The sequence below is a fragment of the Gekko japonicus genome, unplaced genomic scaffold (genome assembly GCF_001447785.1).
Source record: "Gekko japonicus isolate JY-2015 unplaced genomic scaffold, Gekko_japonicus_V1.1 scaffold222, whole genome shotgun sequence".
NCBI lineage: Eukaryota > Metazoa > Chordata > Lepidosauria > Squamata > Gekkonidae > Gekko > Gekko japonicus.
This window is the reverse complement of record NW_015167063.1, coordinates 755,721-781,592: the sequence shown is the minus strand read 5'-3', so window position 1 is coordinate 781,592 and position 25,872 is coordinate 755,721. Positions and strand designations below refer to the sequence as shown.

The following is a 25,872-nucleotide window of genomic DNA, read 5'->3' as shown; positions in this document are numbered from 1 at the left end:
GGAAGGAAGGAAGGAAGGAAGGAAGGAAGGAAGGAAGGAAGGAAGGAAGGAAGGAGTGCTTTCACCCTCTTCCCCCACTGCAGCCTTCCAAACACTGTGGCTGGCTATTATTCCATGTGGGCACCATGATCCCAGTAATAAAGTTTCCCATGTTTGGAAAGGAGTACTATAGGGAGGAGGACATGGGAAAAATCCACAACTATCAATGTCTTGTGCTGATAGATTGCAGGATTCAACCCCGGGTGTTAACCAAGAAATTAATTAACCATCACATAAAAAAAATAAATAAGCTAGATATACTATCTCCTTTATTCCAGTGTTTCAAAAAGACATCTACTGAAATCTATCAATTACTCTGTTACAAATACTAGGAACATCATATAGGGAAATATTAACCAGTTGTTCTGGATGATGCATGTCAGGCCTGATTCAGATATAGGTGTGCACCTGAAAAGCCATAGGCCTCTGGTTAGTGTTCCTCTATCAAATCAGTAATCTCTGAGCAAGAGGTACACCCAACAAGGCTCTGGACTATTGTGGGTATAAAATACAAGTAAATACTATTGGAGAATCTTTGCTTCCATTTTATCTTTTATTAAAACGTAACTGTTGACATCTGTAACACTGACTAGCTTAAAATATGATAATACTGCCCATTGATTTATCTAGGAGTGCAATTACATCACTCCATTAAATATCTTACCCAAGAGTAAGGATGATCACAAGGCAAAGAGCTTCATCCAAAAAGAAGCTGATAATCAATTCAGACTTCCATATTTATAGGCTTTCAGGATTATCTTCTAACAATAGCTAACTGTCCTGCTTGTTAATTAAGGAGGAATAGGTATGCCCCTTCTGTCAAAATCAGACTTTGATGAGTGCTCCCCGCCACCGGAAATCCCGCTTCCCTGAGGGCCATGCTTCAAGGGGTTGGCAAGATGGCGGCCGTTACCAGCCCCTGGGAAGCACGGTGACCACGTGTCGGCTTTCCCCCAAGGGTGTAGCGCTCGGCCGTGGGTTGGGGGATGGGAAAATGGAGTCCCTGGGTGTTTTGAATCTTTTTTGGTGAAAAGGGGGCTTTTGTGATTGTGTTTTGTGACTGGGGAATGCTTTGAAACCGGGAGGGGGGCTGGGACATGTGTGAAATAGAGTGCTGGCTTTTTGCTGTGAATGTGTATTTGTGCCCCTTACTGCAGACTGCCCCAGGGTCTCTTGGACATATCCTGGGGAGCCCCCACCCAGACAGAGCCTAGGGGCCAACCCCCACCCCTTGCATGCCCCCCACCTCCCTCTGTAAGCCCCAGGCAGAGAGGCAGATCCTGGAGTCCCCCCCTCCCTCCCCTTGCAAGCCTCACAGAGAGCAAAAGGAAAAAAGTGTGCTTTTAAAAAGTTCTACTCTTTACAGCCTTGCCCCCCTCCCTCTGTAAGCCAAAAGGCTTGGGTTTGCATGCTTGTGCTAACGTTGTTTTAGTGCAGACTCCCCTCCAGGGTCTGAGGACTCACCCCACCCAGACAGAACCTGGGGACCTCCACCCCACCCCTCTGTAAGCCCCAGAGCCAAGCAGCGGGGGGAGTTTGCAAGCGTTCCCCAAAAGGCTAGGGTTTGCTGCCAAAAGGAAAAAGTGTGCTTTTAAAACACTGTCTTGCCACGAATAGATAAGGCGACAGGAAGAGAGAGAGAGAGACAAGTAAGCAGAGAAAGCAGCCCCCCTTAGCAGAGAGATTCAGTTCAACCCCCCCTGAACCCACCCACATACACACACACCCAGCAGTTGTAGCAACAAGAGGAAAAAAGCTGATTCACACACACACCCTTTCAAAACATGAGTTTTAACTTACCAGAGTCCCCCCTCCAAACCCTGCCCTCCCTAAAAGCACGCAATTGAGAGTTTTACAAGCCAAAAACTGTCTGCCGGTCAGAGACTGAGAGAGAGACAGCGGCTGCGCACAGCCTGCCGGGAGGGGGAGGAGGGAGGGCCACACACTCATTCAGCCATTCGCAGACTGTCTGTTCAAAGGCGACCAATTAACGCTCTCTCTTTCCCAGCCCGGGAAAATTTCACAGGCTGTCATTTCACTGATAGGCATAGAGAGTGAGCCTGTGCAGTGCCTGCTGGGAGGAGAGAGGCAGGGCCACATACTCATTCAGCCATTCGCAGACTGTCTGTTCAAAGGCGACCAATTAACGCTCTCTCTTTCCCAGCCCGGGAAAATTTCACAGGCTGTCATTTCACTGATAGGCAGGCTCATCAACAGAGAGACAGGTGATTTGCCTGAAATCTCCAGCCGTAGCCTGGAGAAACTCCAGGCCTGGCCTGGAAGATCCAAATTCACCCCTTTCCTTTGCAGGAAAACGTTCTTTGCCAGGAGTCCCCCAAAGCAGCACACACACACATTTTTTAGAACAGGGGGATCTTAAGGAAATAAAACAGAAGGAGTGGGGTGTCTCTTTCTTTTCCTTTTTGTTTGCTAGCCGCAGGTTTCCCCCCCCCCCCAAAAGCAGCACACATACATAGCTGCAAGAAATAAAACAAAAGGGGTTGGGGAGCTGTTTTTTGCCATTTTTTTCTCCCAACACCAACCCCTGCAAAGTAGGACATGGGAGATCATCGCTTTGTCTTTAAAATGGGAAAGGAAGGTACTGTTCTGTGGCTGGTCTGCAGCTGCAGGGTCTACTGTGCCATGGAATGGCCCAAGCTGTTTGCAGTGAGTATGTACAAGATGAGTAGCTATGCTAGTTTTTTTAAGGTGCTGCTGGACTTTTTTTCATGAAATGTAAAAGGAGTGTTCAGTAAAAATGAAAGGCTTTGTATAAAAATAAATTCAAAGACCCTTTGTGTGTGCAGAAAAAAATCAAACCTGAGACTAGAAGGGGGGTGGGTGGGGGTTGGAGCAGAGTGAGACAACTGGTGTTACAGATAAGCACACAGACGGAAAGCGAGGTATGAATGGGCCCTTATTTGTTATTTTAATCTGTGTTCAATAAATGTATATTTTTGTATGTTTCATAATTAGATTTTTAGAGTTGGTCCTCTTCTATTCCTGACTAACCTTTTTAGGTTCTGAACTATAGCTCATAGAAACATATAATGTTAGAGTTGGAAGGGACCTTGCAGGTCATCTAGTCCAACCCCCTACACTCTGCAGGAGTATACTGAAAGATAGCCCTACATACCTACAACATACCCGAAAGATGGTCATCCAGCCTCCGCTTGAAAACGTCCAGTGAAGGAGCATCCACCACCTCCCGAGGCAAACTGTTCCACTGCTCAACCACTCTTACAGTTAGGAAGTTTCTCCTGATATTTAGCCGGTAACAACTCCCTTGTAATTTCCATCCATTAGACCTAGTCTTGCAATCCGGAGCAAGAGAGAATAGATCTGCTCCATCTTCTACATGACAACCCTTCAAATACTTGAACACTGCAATCATGTCCCCACTAAGCCTTCTCTTTCCCAGGCTAAACATTTCAGCCTTTCCTCATAAGACTTCGATTCCAACCCTCTCACCATCCTGGTTGCTCTCTTCTGGACACGCTCGAGCTTGTCAACATCCTTTCTAAAATGTGGTGCCCCAAACTGGACACAGTACTCCAGGTGGGGCCTGACCATAGCAGAATAGAGCGGAATTACCACCTCCCATGATCTGAACACAATGCTTCTGTTAATGCATCCTAAGATAGCATTTGCTTTCTTCACAGCCACATCACACTGCAGGCTCATGTTTAGCTTGTGATCAACCAGAACACCTAGATCCCTTTCACATGTGCTCCTTTGCCCTTCTCCAAGGCTGTTCTGTTTTGAGTTTCTTGACTCTGTTTGACGTGTCCCACTGGTGTTCAGATGAGGGGCCAGGGCAGCCCTGATTCTGGCCAGCAGAAGAACTGTTTGTGATCTTTTTAGTCGAGACCAACAACTGGTTCCTTATATTCCTGGCCATATCCCTTACTTAGTGATTGGTCCATGTTCCATCTTTTCCAGCTGCAGTATGAGTTTTAAAACATGTTAATAGGGCAGGGGATGCCTTGCCAGGATAGGAGGGCCTCCTAGGAAGGTAACAGGCTTGGTGATACTATAACAGATATCTCATTGGGCAACATTAGGGTGTCCAGCTGCAAGGGAAATGGGGCTCATGTACCTCAAATAGTTGTACAGAAGAGACAATTTGGCAAATACAGCTTTCCACACAGATCTGTGAGAAAAACTTTGAGTTTGGCCACACCAGGCTACCTGCTAGGCATAGGAGCACAAGTGGCAGGCAGAAAGGGAAGCTGGTATAGATAGGTGAGCAAGGTTAGTCTTGATCTGATTCCCCTCTCCTTGCATACTTCATACATTCCATTTCTGTCCTTGTTCAAGCAAATCCCATGCTGCAATGCAATGATGTTGCATCAGCACATGCATATCAACTCAGGACTGGTGCATCTCACTTACATTGAATTAACATTGTTCCATACTTACAGCCTACACTGAATGCACTACAGCCAGGTCAGAAGGAGTATTTTGTGCAGCCAGAAGTATGCAGAAGTGGTCTTGGCAAAAATAAATGGCACTTTCTAGCTTCACTTTCTGTTTCTGTGATACTAGAAAGCTCACCTGTTTTTTTCTTTGAATGTATGTATGTTTGAAACATCCTTTGTGTTTCTAGAAAAGTAGAAAACTTGAGAGACATCTGTGACCTTAGCCAGGACTAGGGTTGCCAGGTCTTACCTGGCTGACAGTGGGGAGTCCAGCCAGGGTTCCTGGGTTTTCTGGCATGCGTGCAATGACATCAACCAGAAGTTACGTTATCGCACCAGGCACATCATGCAGGGGACGCTCTAGCATTTGGCCAAAGCTCTATAGTCACCATAGAGTTTTTAGCCAAACACTAGAGCATCCCCTGCGTGACCTGCTTGGCGTGATGGCATCACCTCCAGGTGACATCATTATGTTGGGCGTGATGGGGCTCTTCGGGGGCGGGGCTTCCTCCACCAGCCAGCTGCAGATTGGGGCCCTCAAAAGCGGGGGGGCTGTCCCCATCGGGGGGGGGATGGCAACCCTAGGCAGTACTACTTCAGAGATTAATATTCCCTAATGACAGCATAAAATCATGGCTAGAAAGGACAGAGGAAGCTAGCTGAAAACCTTCATCATGTCTGAAGGATCAGATATAAGTTTTAACCAACGGAATCTGTGGTACGCTGTCTGGTCTACCAGATTTGTGTGTCGCACTTAGGCCTAAATGTGGAATACCCTGGAACCTAATGTAATATCTGAAGTACTGTAGAATTGGGCGTTGGCATCTACCGTTAGCTTGTATTGGAGCTGTGTGTTTGCACATATTGTCACCACACACTTTTCTTAAAACAGACTTGTTGAGGGCAGTGGAAGGGGGGGAAGGAAGAGACTTGGGTTGTGCTGGCTGTTTATTGTAGGAGATGGTGATAGACTATGGACACATGAAGCTGCCTTATACTGAATCAGACCTTTGGTCCATCACAATCAATATTGTCTATTCAGACTGGCAGCAGCTTCCAGGGTCTCTGGTAGAGGTCTTTCACATCACCTACTACTTCATTCTTTAAACTGGAGATGCCAGGGATTGAACCTGGGACCTTCTGCATGCCAAGCAGATGCTCTCCCACTGAGCCTCCCCCCTCATTATGCAAAAGTGTATCCGTTTGAGGGAATGAGAGCTATTTTGGCTGTGTTTTCTCACAACATCTGAAGAGGAAAATGTAGCCAGCTGTGCTCTTTTTTTCATGGTTACTTGAGTCTTTCTCCCAGGTTTTCCTCCATATTCTGACAGTTCTTATAAGGTTGTCATTTTGCTAAATGGACAATAATAAAGGGATGGGAGAAGAGATGAACTCTGATGTGGCCCTGAGCAGTCATATGATCTTGTAATTGTTTTTTCTTTTTCTTTTTTCCTTCTCACTCTTCACACCCTCATGCCTGGTCTCTGGCCTCCTGTCACTTCCAGTCTCTTGGAACTTTGTCTCCATATTCTCAGGTAATCCAATGGCTTTCCAAACTAATATGAGGGTTTGTATGACTAGGCCTCATAGAGTGAGAACTTGAAGAAACATTTGCTGACAGATGGGCCAGGAAGATCCCAGTGGTGAAGGGCTTGAACTGTGTTGCTCTAGACCTTGGAATTAGGATGTGGAGGTGGCCACAAGCTATATTAAGTTGAAGGAGTAAGCCAATTGTAAATGTAATGTCATCACATCAGCTGGGCAACTGACTCCCAGAATGGAGTAAAAAGTAAGAGAACTGGAATTTATGTCATGGGCCTGTGGGCACACTTCCCTAGGGGTTGAGTCTTCTATCAATCTTCTTTTGATTGTCCAGGACATTTATGACAGCATGGATATCAGGCAGAGGCGAGCCTCAAGCCCAGGCTACATTGATTCCCCCACCTACAGCCGCCAAGGCATGTCACCCACCATCCCACGCTCGCCACATCATTATTACCGCTCAGGTAAGAATAAATGAGCTGAGGACAGAGCTGAGTACAGAGGAGGCCAAACACAAACCAGTACGGCAGCATCGTCTGGACATTTGAACTTCTGTCTGGGGCACATTCAGAGCCAGAATATATTCCCATTCTCATAAGACTTAACACTGCAAAGTCTTTTTGGAAAAGGGAGAGTAAAAATCATGTACAGCTTCCTATGTTGGATGAGACCATTTCTTGGCAGAGAGATAGTCAAAAGGCTGACTGCATCATGACTGCCTTATAGAACTAATCTGTCCCCAAGACAGAGGAAGTTTATTACTGACTGGGGCTTCGTATATAGTATTGTTTTCTTTCCTGTGGCAAGTCAAATAATAGTGACTCCATGCCAAAGGTGAAATTGAAAGGACCTGATGATGTGGGAAGGATTCATGTGCATAAACAGAGGGGCAGGGTAGTAATTCTTCAGCATGAACATGATCCAGCAATGAATTTTGACATAATGTACTAGGGAGCTGGCAGAGCAGGGAAGAAATACACATCCAGCTGAATTTCCCTGGGTCTCCTCTAGGATATTTGCTTACTGGAACCTCACCCTATGCCAAAATGAAGAATGTGATAACACTTGGTACTGACCTCTGCCACCACCAGGGTCAATTCTGGAAGCTAAATCCTGACATGGAATTTGATATCCCTGGAATGGGTTTAGAACCATCACTGATGACACACACTTGTGGAAAATTTCCTGTTTGTCTGTGAACCCAACACTTCTCCCTCACTATGGTGTGTAGGAGCCCCTACCACCCCTCCATCCATGCATCCCTATCATCGATTCACAAGTGGCTTGCTACTCTTCTAACATGGCTGCTTTTAACACCAGTTTTCCTCTGCCTCTCTCTCTCTCTCTCTCTCTCTCTCTCTCTCCTGCTGCTGCTCCTCCCTCAAATCTGCTCTATCAAGGAACAGAGAGTGGACGCAGTTCCCCCTACTATAGCCAGTTAGATGTGAGGTCTTCCACACCAACCTCATACCAGGCTCCTAGACATTTCCACATTCCAGGTAGGCTCTGGAGGCCTTTGGCCAGCCTGTGAAGGAGCAGTGTGTCTTTTGTTTTCATGCATGCATGCATGTATGTATGCATGTGCCAGATATGTGTATTGCATGACTAGTGCTATTGCCATTCTAGAGTCCACTAGCAATAGCAAGATGCATTCTCATGGTAGAGGCCATCCATAAACCAGATCTGCAGCCTTAACCTCACATCCTTCAAAGTCTGATTGCACCTTCCACTGCAGCTTCTTTCTCCTATACAAAAATGGACCCACCCTGTTCCCTTCCTCCCTTTCTGTCCCCTCAAGGACCACAAGGCAAAGCTTGTCTGTCAGCTAGGAGCTTTTCTACACCCATCTGTGAAAGATAATTTATCTTATACTCCTCCTGCTCCCCTCAGGGCCCGCTGTACCCTTCCCCCAGATCTCTCTGGGCTTGCCAGATGGCTGCTCCCCTCCACCAGAGACTCCAGGGGCCACCAGGTAAGGGCAACTGCCCCACCCCATCTGCAAGGAGGGAGGGAAATTGACAGTTGTCCCTTGTCATTATGCAAGTAGATACACGTATGCCCTCCCCGCCTGCCTGCTGGCAAATCAACTTTGTTTGCAAAGTAAATCTAGAATCTTTCATTACTCAAAGCAGGTGAGGCCCACACCTGCCTAAATGCCTGGCAGCATCAGCTCCCTCAATCCTTCAGCCTCAAACCAGGCCACGTCAAACCTGGATCCCTTCCAGGTCTTTTTGACATGTGCCCAGATGTGTGAAATGAAAACTGGAAACAGCTCCAAGATATTGATCTCAGACAGTCTTAGAAGAGAAGCACAGATCCCTTAGGATTCAGTTAGGGGCACATACATCTCCATTATGTCTGACATCAGATGACAGGCCCTATGTGTGGGGACTTCCCTCCATTCTTTGGTTTTCAGAAATCCAGATTTCATGTGCCAGTCATCCGTTTCAGTAGTGAACCAAGCTAGCACCCTTAGATTAGGCACATCTAGACCCCACTGCAGGAATCTTAATACCTGTTCTCCAGATGAATAAAAGACGGAATGAAGTGGACCAGGAGTTACAGAGTGCCCTTTAGCCTCCATTTATTCTGTCTAGCAGGAACTGCTCTTGTGTTGCCTGAAGTGGCCTGTATTTTCTGGAATTCTCCCTGGCATATACCCTCCTGTTACCACCAGAAATGGTGTTCAGATTACTCGTGTCCCAGTAGCTTCTGCTGATGTCTTTTATGGATGGCCCTTGGTGTGCTCCACCAGTCCAACCTATCAATAAGCCTTTGCACTGATTGGATAGCTCCTGTTCCCAGCTTGCTTTGCTTCTCTCTTGTCTGAAGAAACTCTGGCTGACTTGCTTGCTCTTTGGCAAAGATTGGGGGGGGGGATTGTACCCATATCTCTGGAAAACCAGCTCACAGATCATCCAAGGCCACTGGCAGACAGGAAGACGGTGGCTGCTAGCGCCACCTGAATCTTCCTACTCCTGAACTAAGGCAAGCCACCAAGTGTGTCCAAAGGAGAAAAGTCTGCCTGATCCTGCACACTGTTAATGGCAAGCATGCTCACAGCATGACCTCTTGCGCACGCACACATTCTTTGTCTTATGGCTGTCTATGACACACATCACTCCAAATGGAATTGATTCCTACTTTCCCCATCAAACCAGCTCCCAAGCTTTCTCTGCTCTTTAGATACCTATAATTAGGCTGTCTCATTTTATTCCACAGAGCTGTGGAAGGGGGGAGGATACGTAATGGAATGAGCAGATGGATTTGATCACGGGTAGGCACCCTTACCTGCAAACATGGTGGCTCCTGTGACTTGCCTCATTCATACACTGGCTCCTTCTCCATTTCTCTTTTTTCTGTCTCCTTCCCTTCATTATCTTTCTTTTTGCCTCCAGCTGCCGCAGAGAGTAACATCTACCGGAAACCCCCCATCTATAAAAGACACGGTACAGTTTGGGCATGGCTTTGGCATGTATTTGGACACACATAATAAAGTCCAGTTCTGCTTTAGCAACATTACTATGCAATGAATGTCTCCATGAGCTTCTACAGGAAGTTGGTGTCAATGCTAGACATGGACATCATATACTCTGGAAAGAAGGGGAGAGTAGTTCTGAGGAATTTCTGGCCTCAGAGGTATGGGTAAGAAAGATGCAGCAAAAAAAGACTGAATGTGGCGGAACCATCATTGTGGGTCATCCTAGTGTAGGAACCTTCTTTACTCTAAAGACCTTGCATGGGCTTCCTCAGATATAACAAAGTGCCAATGAGATGGTTAGCTGGCCATTCTAAGTGGCCTGTGGATTAATATGCCTTTTAGATGGTGAATCAGTGCCATGGGAGCCACTTCTCTGTGGCTGTAATTTCATAGTTTTGGTGCATCTCATACAATGTTTAGAGGTCCATAATCAGACTCGCACACTTTGTTGCAGGCCCTTAAATGTTACCATGGAATGGAAGTGGCTTCACAGCATTGCAAGTCCTGTGTAAAGAGTCCTAACACAGGAACTCAGGGAAAAGTCAGTAAACACATATGGATTGTCCCAATATCCCCCCCCCTGAGCAGCAATCAATATATCAAAAGAAGAGGTAGCACAGCCCACATGGTGTCCAGCTTCTGGGCCAAAGAGGAGGGTGCATCAAGAAAATGTCACCTGCCTGTACAAGCTTAGAGAAGCTGATCCCCACTGAGAGCCATCATTCTAGAGGAACCATGTCTACAAGAGCACTCAGCCAAAGTTTAATGGGCATTCTGTGCAAGTTTACTTTGAAGTGGGTTGCTCAAAGGGGCTTACATTCCAAGTCAGTGTATGCATCAGTATATGCCTAGGTTTGCTGCCTTTTTAAGCACATAAATATTTCATGGAAGTCAACTCCAAGGAAATGTTAGTTCGTAGTTGCTCAACGAAAGCATAAGCGATAAAGAAACAAGTAAGGTGTCACTTAAGTTATAACTGCTCACTATCCCCTTGAGAACCTTAGACACCAGCCCATCACAGCATCTGATCTAACTCATCAAGTGACACTGTAGACACTGTCAGAAGCCAACCGTATAGCTGATCAAAACTTGGGAAGAGCGGGAACTGTAGGCGGGGCAGGGATGGACTTCTTCAAGACAGATGAAGTGCACTCACGGAAAGAGACCTATGGAAGCAATTCTCCTTAGTCTGTGGTGGGGGAATGAGGCTCCAAGGTCATAGAAGATGGAAGAGTGCCCTCTGCTGGGCAGGCCCTAGCTATGAGGAGAAAGGACTTATGTGCTCACCAACCTGTTCTTTTTGTTTTAGAGGTGGTGTGGTTTCCCCTTTATTGTGGTAACTGTGTCTCCTCTCTTTCCTTCCCTCCTTCCCCTGTCTGCCTAACACCTTGCCCTGCTGACTGTCTGCACCCCATTGCACTGTAAGTAGCTACCTTTGCCGCTCTCATTTGTATCAATCCTGCGTATGTTTCTGAGAACTGCTCTGACTTCCCCCATAAAACCTTGGGACTGGTTTGGGCAACATGAGTGTCAATAATATTACCTGGGTATTGCTATTCTATATGGGGAGGGGGCATGTGCTTTCACCGTCTTCATGAAATAATCTTCTGAGAGAAACCCATTTTGTACCGTTGGACAAGAGTAAAAGTGGGGGGAGGTTGGGGTTTTTTCCACTATAACTTCTTAATTTAGGACACAAAATAGCTTTCTCTGAAAATGTATAAAAACACTTACTTAAAATTATGTAATACAGATTATTCATCCCTAAAGGCTGTATGAATACCCCGTTGTGCACACAATCAGAAGATCTGTCCATTCAAGGCTTATTTAGGGGCACACATTTTTTAAAATAAAACCAGTTATCATTTAATGCCCTGGAACCAGGCTGAATTAGAGAAGGTATTGCAGGTCTGTGATCAGACCTCCCATTTCTTTAAGTTGCCATTGATAGCAGCCATGGTATGGGGGAGGGGGGCACAGTGATTTGGATCAGGAATCCCTAAGCTGTTTTCCTGATGAAAATGTCCTAACCTTCTATTTACTCAGACAGGGATGTTTTCCCTAACAGGGCAAATAGCGCTAGAGGGGGCATTTTTACAGGGATATAATCATAGTGGGGAGATGGTTTAAAAACCTGCCCCAAACCAATGTAAATTATCCCCTCTCGACTTTTCAAGAGAAGGGAGCTCCAGTCATGAATTCAATGTCTCATTTATTTGGGCCCCCAGGAATGAGAATATTTCCAGATTAATTAATCCACAGTCCAAATGTATCACTTTGTGTGTGCAGAGATAGGTGATCAAGTTATGCTGAATCCAGAACCGAGGAGTGATTGTTTCTCTAGATTATTATGAAGGATTTTTTGTGTACGTGTCCATCATTTTCTTTTCTGTACCAATGTCAGACAGGCTTTAGACAGACAATGGTTCTTAAGAAACCTGAAGATGGTAGATTGTATCAAGCAATTTGTGAACATAGTTTGAGGCTTTCCTGGTGCCTCCCACTGCAGCCCACTGACAGCCCAACCAGGCATTTGCTTTGAGTAGAGTCTGGGAGTTACTTCCTTGTTTTTGCTGCTCTGTGTGCATAGAATACTCCATGTGAAGCTGCAAAAATGGGGAAATAACTACCTCCCCCACCCCCGGCCGCCCATTGCTGTTTTGGTGGCTGGGAGGAGCAGGAAGCCCTTCCCCCACAGTGGCAGCATTTTAATAGCTATTTCCAGTAGCCGCTGTGTGGCTGCAGGGAACCCAGGGTGGGGGGAGGTATTTTTTGGATCCAGATATTGGGAAGGGTGTAATTATTGATATTCTGGGTTATTTGGATCCCAAATATCAGTTTGGTAACTGGATTTGGGTTTTTTCCAGGATTCCAAAATTATCTGAGTCCAATGTTTCCCATGGGGAATTTTCTGCAGGGCTGTAAGGGCTGTTTTTCAAGCAAATGACACCGAAACTGTAGTAGGTAGTGCTGCCTGTCCCTTAAAGACCCCAAGGTTTCAAGTGAATTGGAGTCCCTGAACAAAGTGGCCCCAGCCATCCTCCATTGTTTCCTGTAGAGCAAAGAATAGCCGAACATACAAAATCAAGCCAAAAGGCCAGTGCAAGCAGAACCAACAAGCCCAACAGAACCAACATCTCAGCAGAACCACAGGCCAGTGTGGCAAGTCCAACAGGACCAATGTCAAACTAAAAATCAAAGTCAAACCAACTTAAGCAAGGGGGAGCACTGTTGCAAGCCCAACAGAACCAATGTCAAAAACCACAGAAGCCAAGCAAGCCCAGCAGAAACAGTGTCAAATCAGAGAATCCCAGTAGAACTAACCTGGCAAGCTCCTCCCTCCTTCCTGTTTTCCAGAAAACTTGCAAAAAAAACACTCACACACAAAAACCCGCTGGTCCCAGTAATTTTTCAGGTATATTTTTGGACCAGATGTATCTGTGCACACATCCTTACCCCAAACCAACTCTTTAAAAAAGCAAGCATCTACTGTGGCCCTGAGCCCTGCAAGGTACTGCTCCTGAGAGTCAGGAAACATTACAAACAGCATGGAAGTAGTATGGGGGTCTGCAGTGGGAGGGAGAATTGGCAAAAAAATTGCCTCCTCCAGCACCAGTTGTAAGCTTTTCCCCTAACAGAAAACAAGTGGCTAGATACCATCTGGTTTGATTAAGTCATCATTATCCAAAACACATATGCTTTCCTTTTTGCCCTGTTGTTATCTCAGATCCAACAGGTTTTGTAAGGTTTTGAAAGCACCACAAAAACTTGCAGTACTTGTTGAAGTAGAGACAATACCATGATGAATGTTTATACCACAGCTGATAATACTTTCACCATATAACCTCCAACTCTTCCTAACGACAACTGTTTTTCTTCACCATTGGGGGCAGCTTCCCAAAAGAATGAAATTGGGGCACAGAGAGGATCTGAGGCTTGTGTTTTTTTCTTAGTCTAGTCTGTGCAACGTGACTGTGTCTATTCTGTGCAATACACCCCTGGTCCCCATGCCGAGCCATGCTCTAATGATACCCCTTTCAGGTATATCCTACAGCTCTTTTTTTTTTTTTTTTTACTAGAACCACCATTTGGGGCCTTGCCCCTTGGGCCCTGGAGCAAACTTTTGATCTGTTGCTTCATTTTTGCAATTGCGGTCCCACCCCTCATGTGGAGTCTGGGTAGAAGAGAGATGGAAGGCCACTATGCCTGAGATCTGACAGAAGGAGCTTTGACTCTTGAAAGCTCATTCACTGAAAATCTTGTTGGTCTCTAAGGTGCTACTGGACTGGAATGTAACTGTGCCTTAGATGAGTACATATTCAGCAGTTTTGGTGGGAAAACAAGGCTATAGGCCCTGATCTAGTAGGAAAAAAAAGAGAAGAGATTGGATTTATACCCCGCCCTTTACTACCTGAAGGAGTCTCAGCCGTGGCTTACAATCCCCTTTCCCTTCTCCTCTCCATGACAGACACCCTGTGAGTAGGTGGGGCTGAGAGAGCTTTCTCGGGAACTGCTCATGAGAGAACAGCTCCGAAAAAGCTTATGACTGACCCAAGGTCATGCTAGCAGCTGCCTGTGGAGGAGTGGGGAATCAAACCTGGTCCTCCCAGATTAGAGTCTGCACTCCTAACCACTACACCAAACTGGCCCTCTAGTAGCCAGTTTCCCATTTTGAAGTTGGGAAACAAAACTCTGAGGACCCTGGTCACCCTGGAGATGCATGGAGATGGGCAAGTGGTGTGATTTTTTTTATATGACATTTGAGTTGGGTCTGGATGGGGCCAGAGGTTATCTTTGCCTGACGGCCTGTGGGGGGCACATGACAGCCTTACAAAGCCAGTCTCCCCCGATCGGCAACCTGAAGTAGAACGGCCCAAAGCTCATACTGCTGCACATGTAGTCCAGGCCTTAGAAGATGAATATGCAGAGAGAAGAGGTCCGAGAGATGACATCTGAGGTTAAATCTCAGGTATTTCTTAATCTGCAGCTATGCACTGGGAAAGCAAGATGGGAATTGACCTGTCAGACATGGGCTGCTTATGATCTAAGCCTTGCAAGCAGTCCTTCAGAAGGTGCTCTCCAGCCTGCTCCGGTTGCCCTTTTCTCCTCATCCCTTTGCTGTTCTTCCTGTCCCTACCAGCTACCTGCCAGTTCTGCACTGTCCAAGTAGCCTGTTCCATTTGCTCTCTGCCTCCCCTTTGATGTAAAGAATGAATTTATGCTGGTAGCCGACATAAAACGACACTGTGTTTCAGGCTTGGAATCTGTTGTAGGGGCAATTCTCGACCTGGCTTTAAATGACCAGGACAGATTGTCAGGGTGAAGAGTCAGTGCAAGCAGATAGGTGAGGTGCAGCTACTCATCTGTTCACCGAAGAGAAGTGCTACTCACCACCGGCAAGTGGAAGATTACATGTCTGCATTAGTCCAGGCTGTCAGTTATCATCACTGTGCCTGTTTGGCTCTGTGGTAAATTTTCTTTGAGGAAAAGGACTTGTTACTGGATAGGCTAGAACAGAAGTTCAAATTAGACCCATTTGCCTTGGTATTTCCCAATCATATACAAGGCAGGGGTAGGTAGGGGCCCAATTTTTAGCATGACAGTCTTGTGGTGGTGCACCCACATGCCACTTCTGCACTGAAAATTTGACACTTTCCCTACTTTTTACATCATGTTGTTTTAGCAAGAATCTTTTAAATAACTGGAGTTTCCTTTCTTTTTTTCCCTATGTTGTCTTTGTAGATAACCAATCTGCAGCTACAAAAAGTAAAACCAGCGAGGATATTGCCCAGTCCTCCAAATACAGCCCAGCCTATTCTCCGGATCCATATTACCACTCAGAGACTGAGTACTGGACTTTCCAAGGGTCACCCAAAGGTAACCTTCATTCCATAACATTAACCCCCACCCCTTTCCACACCCACACAGGCTGAGATGTAGCCAAGGCCAATAACAGCAAGCTGGGAACATCTTGTACTGGAGGCAACTGGCTGTGCTACATGCAAAATAGATCTAGGTTCCTGCTGTATCTTTGAAGGTTGTATAAAAGAGGGGGAGTCAGCCCTATAGCTTGCCTGGTAGGTTTGGGGAAGGCTACACTGGCTGAACTCCCTCTTCTAGACAGCCCTTGAAAAGTCAGAAAGCACTTGCTTCTCTACAGATAGTGCGTTTCATGCTTTTGAGTTCCCAGCTATGGTTCCTAATACTCCATCACTCTGAGAGTTGAAAAGAACGAACCACTGCCTGACCAAACTGAGACCAGAAGGGTCAATCTGGAATACAGAAGTGCATGTCCACCTTTGGCCCTATCTCTAGTTAATGCCACAGATTTCTGTGGGTGTTGTTTGATGCTGTCCAAGTGATTTCTCTGACCTGATTGTCCTTGGCCACCTTTCCTTGTAGCACCACGAGTTCGAAGATTCTCCTCAGGAGGAGAAGAAGATGGGTTTGATCGAGGGATGCACAAAGTGAGTGCCAGTCTTCTTTCTTTCTCCTTTGCTGTACTGTATTCTGGACTTGGAAGTATTGTTTGAGCTTCCTCAGGTAGCTTTCCAAGAGCTCTTTCCCACTTTGATGGGTGGGGAACTTTAAAGGATACCAGCTAAACCCACACTGTGCTAGCTGATGCTAACAGACTCAAGAAGGAACCTTATAAGAGAACATGCCATCCTGGGCCTTTGGCTGTTTTCTGTATCTTTAGGTATTGTCTTCCACTGTGAAGGAGGAGTCCAATGTTGGGGAAATATTATATGAGATCACCAGCGGAATCTAAATTTGTGGGGGGGGGATAAGGGCCCACATATTCATTATTTGTGTTAATCATATTTCTTCTTGTAATACTTTTTGGTATGTAGCTCCAGACTGGCATTGGCAGGTTGATACTGAAGGAAGAAATGAAGGCACGATCCAATTCCTATGCAGACCCTTGGACACCACCCCGCAGCTCAACTGGCAGTAGGGAAGCTCTTCACACCACTGGCTATGAGAGCTCCCTAAATGGCTGTAAGCAACAGTGAAAATTTTATATACCCCTTGCATGCCTGCAGAAGGCTGGCTTCTACTAAGAACACATAAAGGTTGCTTTTTCATGGGCATTGGCTATCAGTCACTATAGTGTGGAGATAACGCTGCCTGTAGGTATTGCAGCCAAGGCCGAATATTCCCAAACCATTTTCTGAAACAGGATCCTGGAAAACGCAGCATTTCAATTACCAGTACAGCTAGAAAGAACCAACTGATTTCATTGGGGGGCAGGATGTACTACAACATTAGTAATCAGGGATTGTGAAATGGATGGAGGCAAAATTGGAGTGAACAGGAAGAAATTAATAATCACCAGTAGTGGCGTGCCCTCAGGTTTTTTAAGGAATCAGCTGTGCATGTCCGAACCACAATGTCTACTCTGTATTTTTTGTTTGTTTGTATGTTGACTTAATTTATAGTCCACCTTTCTTGCTGGGACTCAAGGCAGATTATAGGATATAAAACGGTGCAATCAGACAATACCACTGAACAATTGCAATAGGACTAGGATTACATAATTAGAGGACAATGCAAACAGTAAATTATCTAAGGCAAATTGCAATGTCTACAGAATGGCTATGACATTCATACAGTGGATTGATTAAGATATTGATTAAAAATTTAAATACCACTTTTCCTCAGATAGTGGACCCAAGACTATACCACAAGGTATAGATAGGGGCGCTGGGGCAAGTGATGCTCGGTCTTCTTGGTGCTTGGGGGGGGGGGTCAACAGTGGGAGGGCTTCTAATGTCCTGGCCCCACTGGTGGACCTCCTGATGGCACTGGTATTTCTGGCCACTGTGTGACACAGAGTGTTGGATGGGATGGGCCTTTGGCCTGATCCAACATTGGCGTCTCTTATGTTCTTAACCACCTAGTCTTTAACATGCTTTCACCAGTATTCCCTTGCCTGGTCAAACTAGCCTCATCAAGATTTTACATGGAAAGACAGAAAGATCTTACAAGTGGGGACTCTCAATAAAGCTTGAGAAGGTCAGGCTGGGTCGGAGAAAAATGGATTTTCGCTATATTATATTCAGCTGGTAGATGTGGGTATCTGGAAGGATTCTTTGTCATTTTTGTGAGTCAGATGAGTTGTACCAAGCAAAATGAAAGGCTTTTGTGTGTGTGTGTGTGTGTGTGTGTACACATGCATGCTCATTTCCAGCATTTCAAGGAGCTGCAAGAACGTTAGATGTGCTGCCACCTAGTGTTTCAGTTTCTAGATATGGCTTTGGACAATGTAATAATACAAGAATCATACATACAAAAATACATGAGTTTATTTGGCTGTCTGCATAAGCTGCTGTGTGTGTGTGTGTGTGTGTGCGCGCCTACCTCTCTGTATCCATTCCAGGCTGAGCACATACACCTTCTCTCACCCACGTACACACTCACGCTATAGAATTCCCTGGGGCACCCAACCAGCCTGAGCCTGAAGGAGTCTCTCATTAATCTTTGATGGACTACCACACTATCCCAGAGCCATTTTTTCCCTCATACAGAGGGAGTAGGGGGAGGGGCAACTTAAACTGCAGATGTGCTTCTGCAGTCATAACAGCTGGCCACTAGATGGGTCCATTGGCACCTCAGCAGCCAATTTTATTCTCCATTTGAATGATGATGCAGCTGTCTGCAGCTGTCCGTACACACACAAAAGCACCCTCAGGAGGCTGAATGTTTGAGAACATTGGGGGGGGGGGCTGTTTAACCCTTTCTCCTCGATACTTCTTCCCCATTCAAAATTACATCCTTTGTTTCTTTTATCCCTATGGTGGGGAAAATACTGGTACTTTGAAAGGAGATTCTGAGTAGAAACGTTAAGCAGTTCTTATCTCCCCTTCTCCAGTCAAGCAGTCCTTATTTCCTTCATAGTCATGAACAGTGGATGGTGCAAGACCGTCATCATTGTTCTAAGCAGGGGTCATTTTGGGGGGGGGACGCGGGGGGACGCCATCCCCCCGGGTGAGGTGCGGGAGGGCGGGGCCTGGAGCTCCCTGCTGGTGCCTGCTGGAGGTCGCCGCCGGCTGTGGGGAGGACACACTTCCGGTGATGTCAGGGTGTGTGGCATATGCTAATGAGCTATGCTAATGAGTCCCCCTAGCTCTTTTTCTACGAAATGACCCCTGGTTCTAAGCAATACATGGTGACGGCTAGCTGCCTTTTCCAAATTAGGGTGGCACTTTTTCTTGCTGCTGTGGCCTCCATTTGTGCTTACCTTTCTCCATGAGGTTGAATATTCATGTACACAGGCCCCGGGCATACGGGCCGGCTGAAACGCGGCTACGCAGAGCCGCTCCAAACTTGCGACGCCGCGGCGGGATCCCACGGATCCCCTAGCCGCGGCGCATCACTCCCCGGCATGATCAGATGCCGGGGAGGAAAAGTCCCGTCCTGAGCCGCGGCAATGGATGCAGCCACCTAGAGAGGTGGTTGTATTTTGCGGCGCAGTATGGGCGGTTGGGCCGGATCAGGGACGGAGACGGCACGCTCGCCAGATGTTGAGGTGAGATCGCGCCTGTTTGCTCCGCCCCAGTTCCGTCCCGCTCCCGGCCCAAATGGGCTCGTATGAACGGGGCCATAATTGTGCAAACCTTGTGTGAGCCAGCCACAAAAATGCATTCAGACCTGCGCTTCTGTGAAAAGCAAGATGTCCCACACATTTGCCTGACTTCCTTCTTTTTTTTTTCCCTACAGCTCCCCGGATGCATTATCTGGCTGACAGCGGTACGTGCATCTCCTGCCTCTCTTTCTCTCTCTTGATTAGTGCTCTTTTGTGCATTTTAGGCCCTGGATTTAATGGGACTTAGATAGGCGGAGCAGGGTTTGCTTTATGGAATTTGAGGTGTGGTAGATAAAAGATGATTCTCCTGTGTATGTCTGTAATACCCTCCAAAGAGCATTACGCTCTGGGGAGAAGAATATTTTGGTGATCCCTGGCCTGAAAGATATCCAGCTGTCCTCAGCCAGAGCCAGGGCTTTTTCGGCCCTGGCACTGACCTGGTGGAATTCTCTGCCCAATGACGTCCGTGCCCTGCGGGACCTGTAAAAAAGGAGATGTTCTGCCAGGCCCACAGTTGAGGACTGCAATGGTTTTCCCATCAAGCCTGGCTCTTTTCTTCTTTCCTCTCCCCTCATGGGGTTAGGATATACATTGGTTTCTTAGTGCCATCTGAAATTGTAACTGGAATTGCATTGAATTGTTTTACTGTTTAAATTGTTTTCAACTTGACTTGTGTGTTTACTAAAATGTTGTTCACTGTCCTGAGCCCTGCTTGCAGGGGAAGGTGGTCTACAAGTTGAATAAATAAATAAATAATGTTTGGGGGGCGGGAGTAGCAAAAACCTTGGCCAAGATGAGACAGCCTCCCTCACAAGACAAATTTTGGAAATTTCATTGAAGGCAGCATACTGTCCGTTATTTAGCATATTATGCTATTCTACCAACTTTGGGGTAGGTGTGGAGGTAGCACCATTCATATTTTCTGATGCACAGGAATTAAAATTGTCCCCTTTGTTATGTACACGGACCACCACTAGGGGTCCGCAGCACAGGCAGGAGCTTGGCTCCCTTGAACAATAGGAGTATAGGATCCTAGTTCCCCCAGCACCAACCAATAGCCACTTTGGTGGGAAATTCAAACCCTCCAATGGGACTAGAGAGTGCTAGGTGGGTATGTATATAGTTGGCCTTGTCGGGCCGTTAGTCAGTCTCATGTTAAGTACAATAAACGTGTGCAACTCAATTCATCCAAGTCCTCCCTGCGGCGAACCCAGTACTTTTCACCCTTCTTCCTTGGAAACTAATTTTCTGATGTGCCTGGGCCCTACCTCACAGGGTGTCTGTTATGGGGAAGGGAAAGAAAAGGAGTTTGTAAGCCGCTCTGAGACTCTGAGTGAAGGGGGGGGGGTATAAATCCAATCTCCTCCTCCTTCTCTTCCTCCTCCTCCTCCTAAATGTGTTTGCCATTGAGGCTTTTCCTGGGCAAATCAGCTGGTCTCCTTTTATTTGTGGTTTATAAAGCTTGTTCCTTTGTTTTGCTTTTCAGATCCTCTCATTTCAAAATCTGCCTCTCTTCCTGCTTATAGAAGAAATGGGCTGCACCGGGTAAGTGTCTACTGATCCATTGGGTTAGAACCCTGCCAAGGGGGTTAACATTTGCATTGGCAAAGGCAGGCACACACCCTTTGAATGACCTTAGGAGAAGAAAGTTCAAGTAAGTATCATCACTTATAGATACTAGAAGCCCTCTAATCCTGAATTCAGAATCTTCATTTCCAGGTTCAGAAGTGGGGACTTTTTTATCCAGGGTTATATGAATTCCTACCATGCCAAGAAATCGTAGATCTCAAAAGTTGCTGTTAGGAAAAAGCTGGAGATTCCCAAGAAGAGCAGATTAGATTGCTGGTGAGAATAAGGGACATAGAAAGCCACAACCACTTTTTGAACACGCAGGAGTGACCAGTGCCTCATGTATTTATGAATTGCTCCCAGGCTTTTGGAGTTCAGCTAAAGCAGGGCTAGGAAAGCAGTTTCATGGTCCAAATGCTGGCCAAGGGATCACATGCCCTTGGTATGTATTAGCCTCCCAGTGCAATCTTTGACACACAGCTGCTAAATGAGAGTAAAGTGGTCATATAGCAGGGAACTGGGTAAGATTCACCTGAAGACAGATTGATTTGTATCCAACAAAGCATCAGTGTAAGGTATGTGGTATCTTCCTTGATGCAAAAGGGAGGAGGCATTCTTCCTTCTCTTCACTGGAACTAATGTCCCCCCCCCCCTCCACATGGGGCCTACAACTCCAGAACTGCACAGGCAGAGAGGAACATTGAGAAATCAGGGTTCTGTTGATGTTTCATGGCAGGCATTCCCAGCCTTTTTTAGCCTGCAGGCACCTTTAGAATTCTGCCCCCTCTTTCTAAAAACACTTGGCAGGTGCCAGGGAAAGTGTCGGCTGGCACCATGGTGCCCACAGGCATCACATAGGGGACTCCTGCTTCATTGGCTGTTAGCCGCACTTTGTATGAGCACAGAATGCAGAACAATTGTGCAAAGTATTATTAGCTGGTGTACACATACTTGTTAAGGCAAAGCATGTTAGTGCATGATCCCGAAGAGTCAGTGGTGTCACTTTCAACCCAACCTATCTCAAAGTGTTGTTAGGAGGATAAACCTGGACAACTTCACCAATACTTCCCTGAGCTACTTGGAATACAAATCTGCTTTTCCACTTGGCAAAGTGTTAGCTCGACAAACTCTTGAACTGGGAGCCAAACATAGGTTGAGAGGTTTTTTTACTTATGTTGACATTAAAAAAATGGTTTAAGAGATTGCTTTCAAGATCTTTAGGGTGTACTTCCAGGCCCCTCCACTGCACAGACTGTTTCACTCATTGTCCCCCTCCTCCATATCCCAGCAAACATTTCAAAACTCTGTCGTTAACCAGCCAACTTTTCCGGAGCGCCTACTGATGGAAGCAGCCAAGTGGAGAGGGATTTTTCTTAAAATTGCTCAGACACTAACCACTCTCTCCTCTGCACTGTCATTTCCTCTGCAGCCACCAAGTGCTGAACTCTTCCACTACGACAGCACAAATGCCGTCAACTGGGGGATGCGAGGTTAGTGGAAGAACTTGAAATGTTGAGCAGTCCCACAGCACATGTTCCTTGTTCATGGGGTTCTGCTTCTCAGTTTTGCTGGAGATAGAATTTCAATAGATAAGGAACAAACATATCCTTCTAGAAAAAGGAGTTGCATAATTTTTTTTTTAACAAAATGGGTCAACAGACTTGATTGTCACAAACTGAAGCACAGGTCCTATTGAGATCCATTCTATGGTCATGGCAAGCTAAACAACCAATAATGGTTTCAGCTTAGGCAGACATGTGCTTAGACCAGGACTGTATGTTGCACGCACAGGAAAGCCACTGAGCTCAGCATCCTGAGAATCAGAGTGTTATGGGGGGAGGCTGGAAGCAGAAAAAAATCTAGCAATTTTAAATCCCATTAATTTTAGTGACACAGCTAAACACATTCATCAGCCTCTCCCAATGAAAGCAACAAGGTTGAAAAGTGCTTAATTTTGACTTTATTTGTGCTCCTAATTCCTAACCTAGCTTGCAAAAAATAGGCAGAAAAGTATATGGTGAAATCTCTATAGCAAGAGGGAAGCTCAGTATTTCTAGCTATTGGGGGGTAGGCTTTGGTTCCTGTATAGCTCACAGCCCCTCCCAAAGACTAAGAGAAACACAGTACATTATGCAGATTAAGGAAATATAATCACTGAATTGAACGTTTCATGCCAGAGAATTAGAATAACATTGATACAGGCCTTCCCTGTTTAGTGCAATCAATCTGTTCATCTGCCTCAGGGCACTGTGTATACCAACCTGGCATCAGAACCAGCTGACTGTTTTCTTTGAAAGAAATGTGCCCTCCATGATGTTATTACAGCAGGCACTGTAGTTAGAATGGTTAAGCTGCCATCAGATATTATAACTGACCTATTCAAATGAATTAGTTGTTGTTTTATGAATTATTATTTATTGTTTCACCATATGTTGTGAGCCGCCCTGAGCCTGCTTGCAGGGTAGGGCAGGATACAAATTGAATAAAATAAATAAATAAATAAATAACTGAACTGGAATTTTTGGGAAGGGGAGAGGACATATGGCCCTTACAGCCTGGGAAATGTGAAAGACTGATGGCAGGTCATGTAGAAATGAAGCTTGTAGGAACAACATATGCCTCACTCAGGACTGTCAGATGCCACTCATTTTAGAGGGTTGTCCCTTGTTCAAGCACATCACAGTCCCACAGGAAATAGTGAATGCCCCTTATTGCAGTTGCTGCAGCATCACATTGTTCCTTACTCTGGAAAATAAGTTGTAATACCTCTAACAAAGCCTGAAATAGCAAAGATCTTATTTGTTGTAATAGCTCTAACAAAGCCTGAAATAGCAAAGATCCTCTTATTGCTAAAGAGGGATTAGACTGACTTCTCTCTCTCCTTTCTCTTTCTTCTCATCCATTACAGAATATAAGGTAATCCTTCCACAGGAATCCTATGTCTAGATCCTTGGGCCTTTTCACTTTGGAGAGTTTTTTAAAAAGCTGCCACCAGTTTACTGCCACAGAGAAGCCACATGGAGAGTGGGCAAGAAGAAAATCTCATCTACCCCTGTGTGCTTTCAGTGCTCCTACCTGCATAAGGGCATATTCAGAGGCTTTGACCTCTTCTCCATAAATGCCTTGGTATAGCCTGTAGCCTTTGCATTTGTGGATTCCAAAATTCTGCAACTGAAGGCCACCTTTTATGGTTTATATACTGTGGGACACCTTATAAAATCGGGATACCTTATGAAATAGGGAGGCTTGGCACAGCCTTGGTTCCACTTGTGCTGTCCCCTTTTCTGTTCTGGGGGACCATCCTCTGCTGTGGATTGCTTCTCTCTGGCACTAAGCACTTCTGCTCATGCAAGACCAGTGCCTTTCAATGAGCCAGATAGTGCCTAGATCCAAAGGAGCATGCTCCACAGCAGATCCAACAGAAGCAAGGCTTGGATTCAAGTGTATATTGTACACATACATTCACCATAACTTGTGAGCAGGGCTAGATGGTGTATGCATTGTGAACAGGGCTAGAGTGTGTCAGGTTCACTCATTATTCTGGGACAGTGGGAGAGATTATATAGAGAAAGGATCCAAGAGATAACTTTACTCCATGAAAAGTGCCATGAAAGAACCCAAACCATCTTTGCATCCTTTAGAGATGATTCAGGCAGGCCCTTCCTGCAGCATCTCTTGAGATGTAATGTCAGCTTGCATTTTGGTAGTCTAGTCCACACTAAACAGAAACGCAAAGGGTAGCCTATATTCCACTAAAGAATCTAAGCATTTAAAAATGCTGTTTTGTTAGATTTGACATCTTCCCTCAAAGTTGTACCTGCCAGAGCCTTCTTTCCTTGTTCATGAAGCAAAGAACTGCAGCTCAGCAGTCTGTTCGTCACCCTTGTCTTGTAGATATACCCTTATGAGCTGCTTCTGGTGACGACAAGGGGGAGAAACCGCTTACCCAAAGATGTAGACAGAACTCGGTTAGAGGTGAGTAAAACCGGCCAGCATCTCTACTGGCACCTTTATTTGTCCTCCCATCATAGCAGCATCAATGGATGGTCAGATATTGGGGCAATGGCGCAGAGAGGACCCTCCCCCAATGGCTGCTATGTACTCCATAATCTGCAGATACGTTTACATCTCTCCTAACATCACATTTAGCTGACTTCTGTGTGGGCTTTTTGCTCTGGTTTGAGCTACAGCAAATTATTACCAAGCTTCCTGATGACATCTTTGATCATCTGTTGCCATTTTGTGGTTTCCCTGTGCTTTATCCATTCTCAAAATGCCTTTGATCTGATATTTATCACTGGGATGCAGCTAAAGTGCATGTGGAAGGAATGCTGCATTTCAGAAGGTGCCACACCAGCTTCAGCATTTCCCCCCTGCTGCATTCCCCCACAGCAGTCATTTCTTTCTCTTGCCACTAAAGGCTTTTTTTTTGGGGGGGGGGAAGCTTGACAAAAACTAGATCACTATGGTGTTACAGCAATCTATCAGATCCTCTGGATTTCTAGCTTTCATTTTTTAAAAAGTAAGTCTGTCCATTTTCATTGACTAGATATATGTTTACGCCTATCTCTGCAGAAAAGGGACTAGAGACATACATTTTTTTAAAAAAATGTAAGTTGGGAATTCAGAGAACCAAACTGATAGATTGTTATAATCCTGCAGCAATCCAACCATTGCTGATTTCACAAGAAACCTGAAAAAGGCCCTCAGTATTACACCTGTGTGTGGAGGTGTCAGCTGTGGAGGAATAGGGCAGGGAAAGTTCAGGGAACTGCATCATCTGGAAGCCCTGTTGCCACTGTGCTGATTCAGCAGCTGCAGCAACAATGGCAAACTAGAGAGGGTCATTGCCATGTGGAAGACCACATAGTTCAGTGCACATACGAAAGTGCACAGGAGGTCACTTGCTCCTACAAACCTTTACTGTTGTGAGGCTGAAGTCACATAATGAGTTAGATGCCACAGTTCTTTTGTGCAAAGCCACAGTTCCACAGGTGTGCACACATTATCCCACTCACACATTAGTGATTGCTGCCTGTCTGTTCTCCCTTCCAGCGCCACCTGTCACCAGAGGAATTTTTCCAGGTGTTTGGCATGACCATTGCTGAGTTTGATCGCCTGGCATTGTGGAAGAGGAATGAGCTGAAGAAGCAGGCACGGCTGTTTTAAAAGCACTGCATTATAAATATATACATACCTATAAATATATACATATATTATATACTATATAT

The 25,872-nt window shown here is 45.7% G+C and overlaps 1 protein-coding gene across 1 annotated transcript in view; it reads left to right on the top strand.

Annotated features, from left to right (window-relative positions):
- Positions 1-25,810, top strand: part of ABLIM3 (actin binding LIM protein family member 3) — a 91,885-nt gene extending 66,075 nt beyond the window's left edge. The window contains exons 8-20 of the mRNA XM_015412639.1: positions 5,966-5,995; positions 6,337-6,466; positions 7,403-7,501; positions 9,401-9,451; positions 15,241-15,360; positions 15,886-15,950; positions 16,338-16,485; positions 19,207-19,236; positions 20,559-20,617; positions 22,071-22,131; positions 23,550-23,557; positions 24,536-24,616; positions 25,697-25,810. Coding sequence (XP_015268125.1) covers positions 5,966-5,995; positions 6,337-6,466; positions 7,403-7,501; positions 9,401-9,451; positions 15,241-15,360; positions 15,886-15,950; positions 16,338-16,485; positions 19,207-19,236; positions 20,559-20,617; positions 22,071-22,131; positions 23,550-23,557; positions 24,536-24,616; positions 25,697-25,810 — 996 coding nt within the window. The remainder of the gene's footprint in view (positions 1-5,965; positions 5,996-6,336; positions 6,467-7,402; positions 7,502-9,400; positions 9,452-15,240; positions 15,361-15,885; positions 15,951-16,337; positions 16,486-19,206; positions 19,237-20,558; positions 20,618-22,070; positions 22,132-23,549; positions 23,558-24,535; positions 24,617-25,696) is intronic.
- The last annotated feature ends 62 nt before the right edge of the window (positions 25,811-25,872 follow it).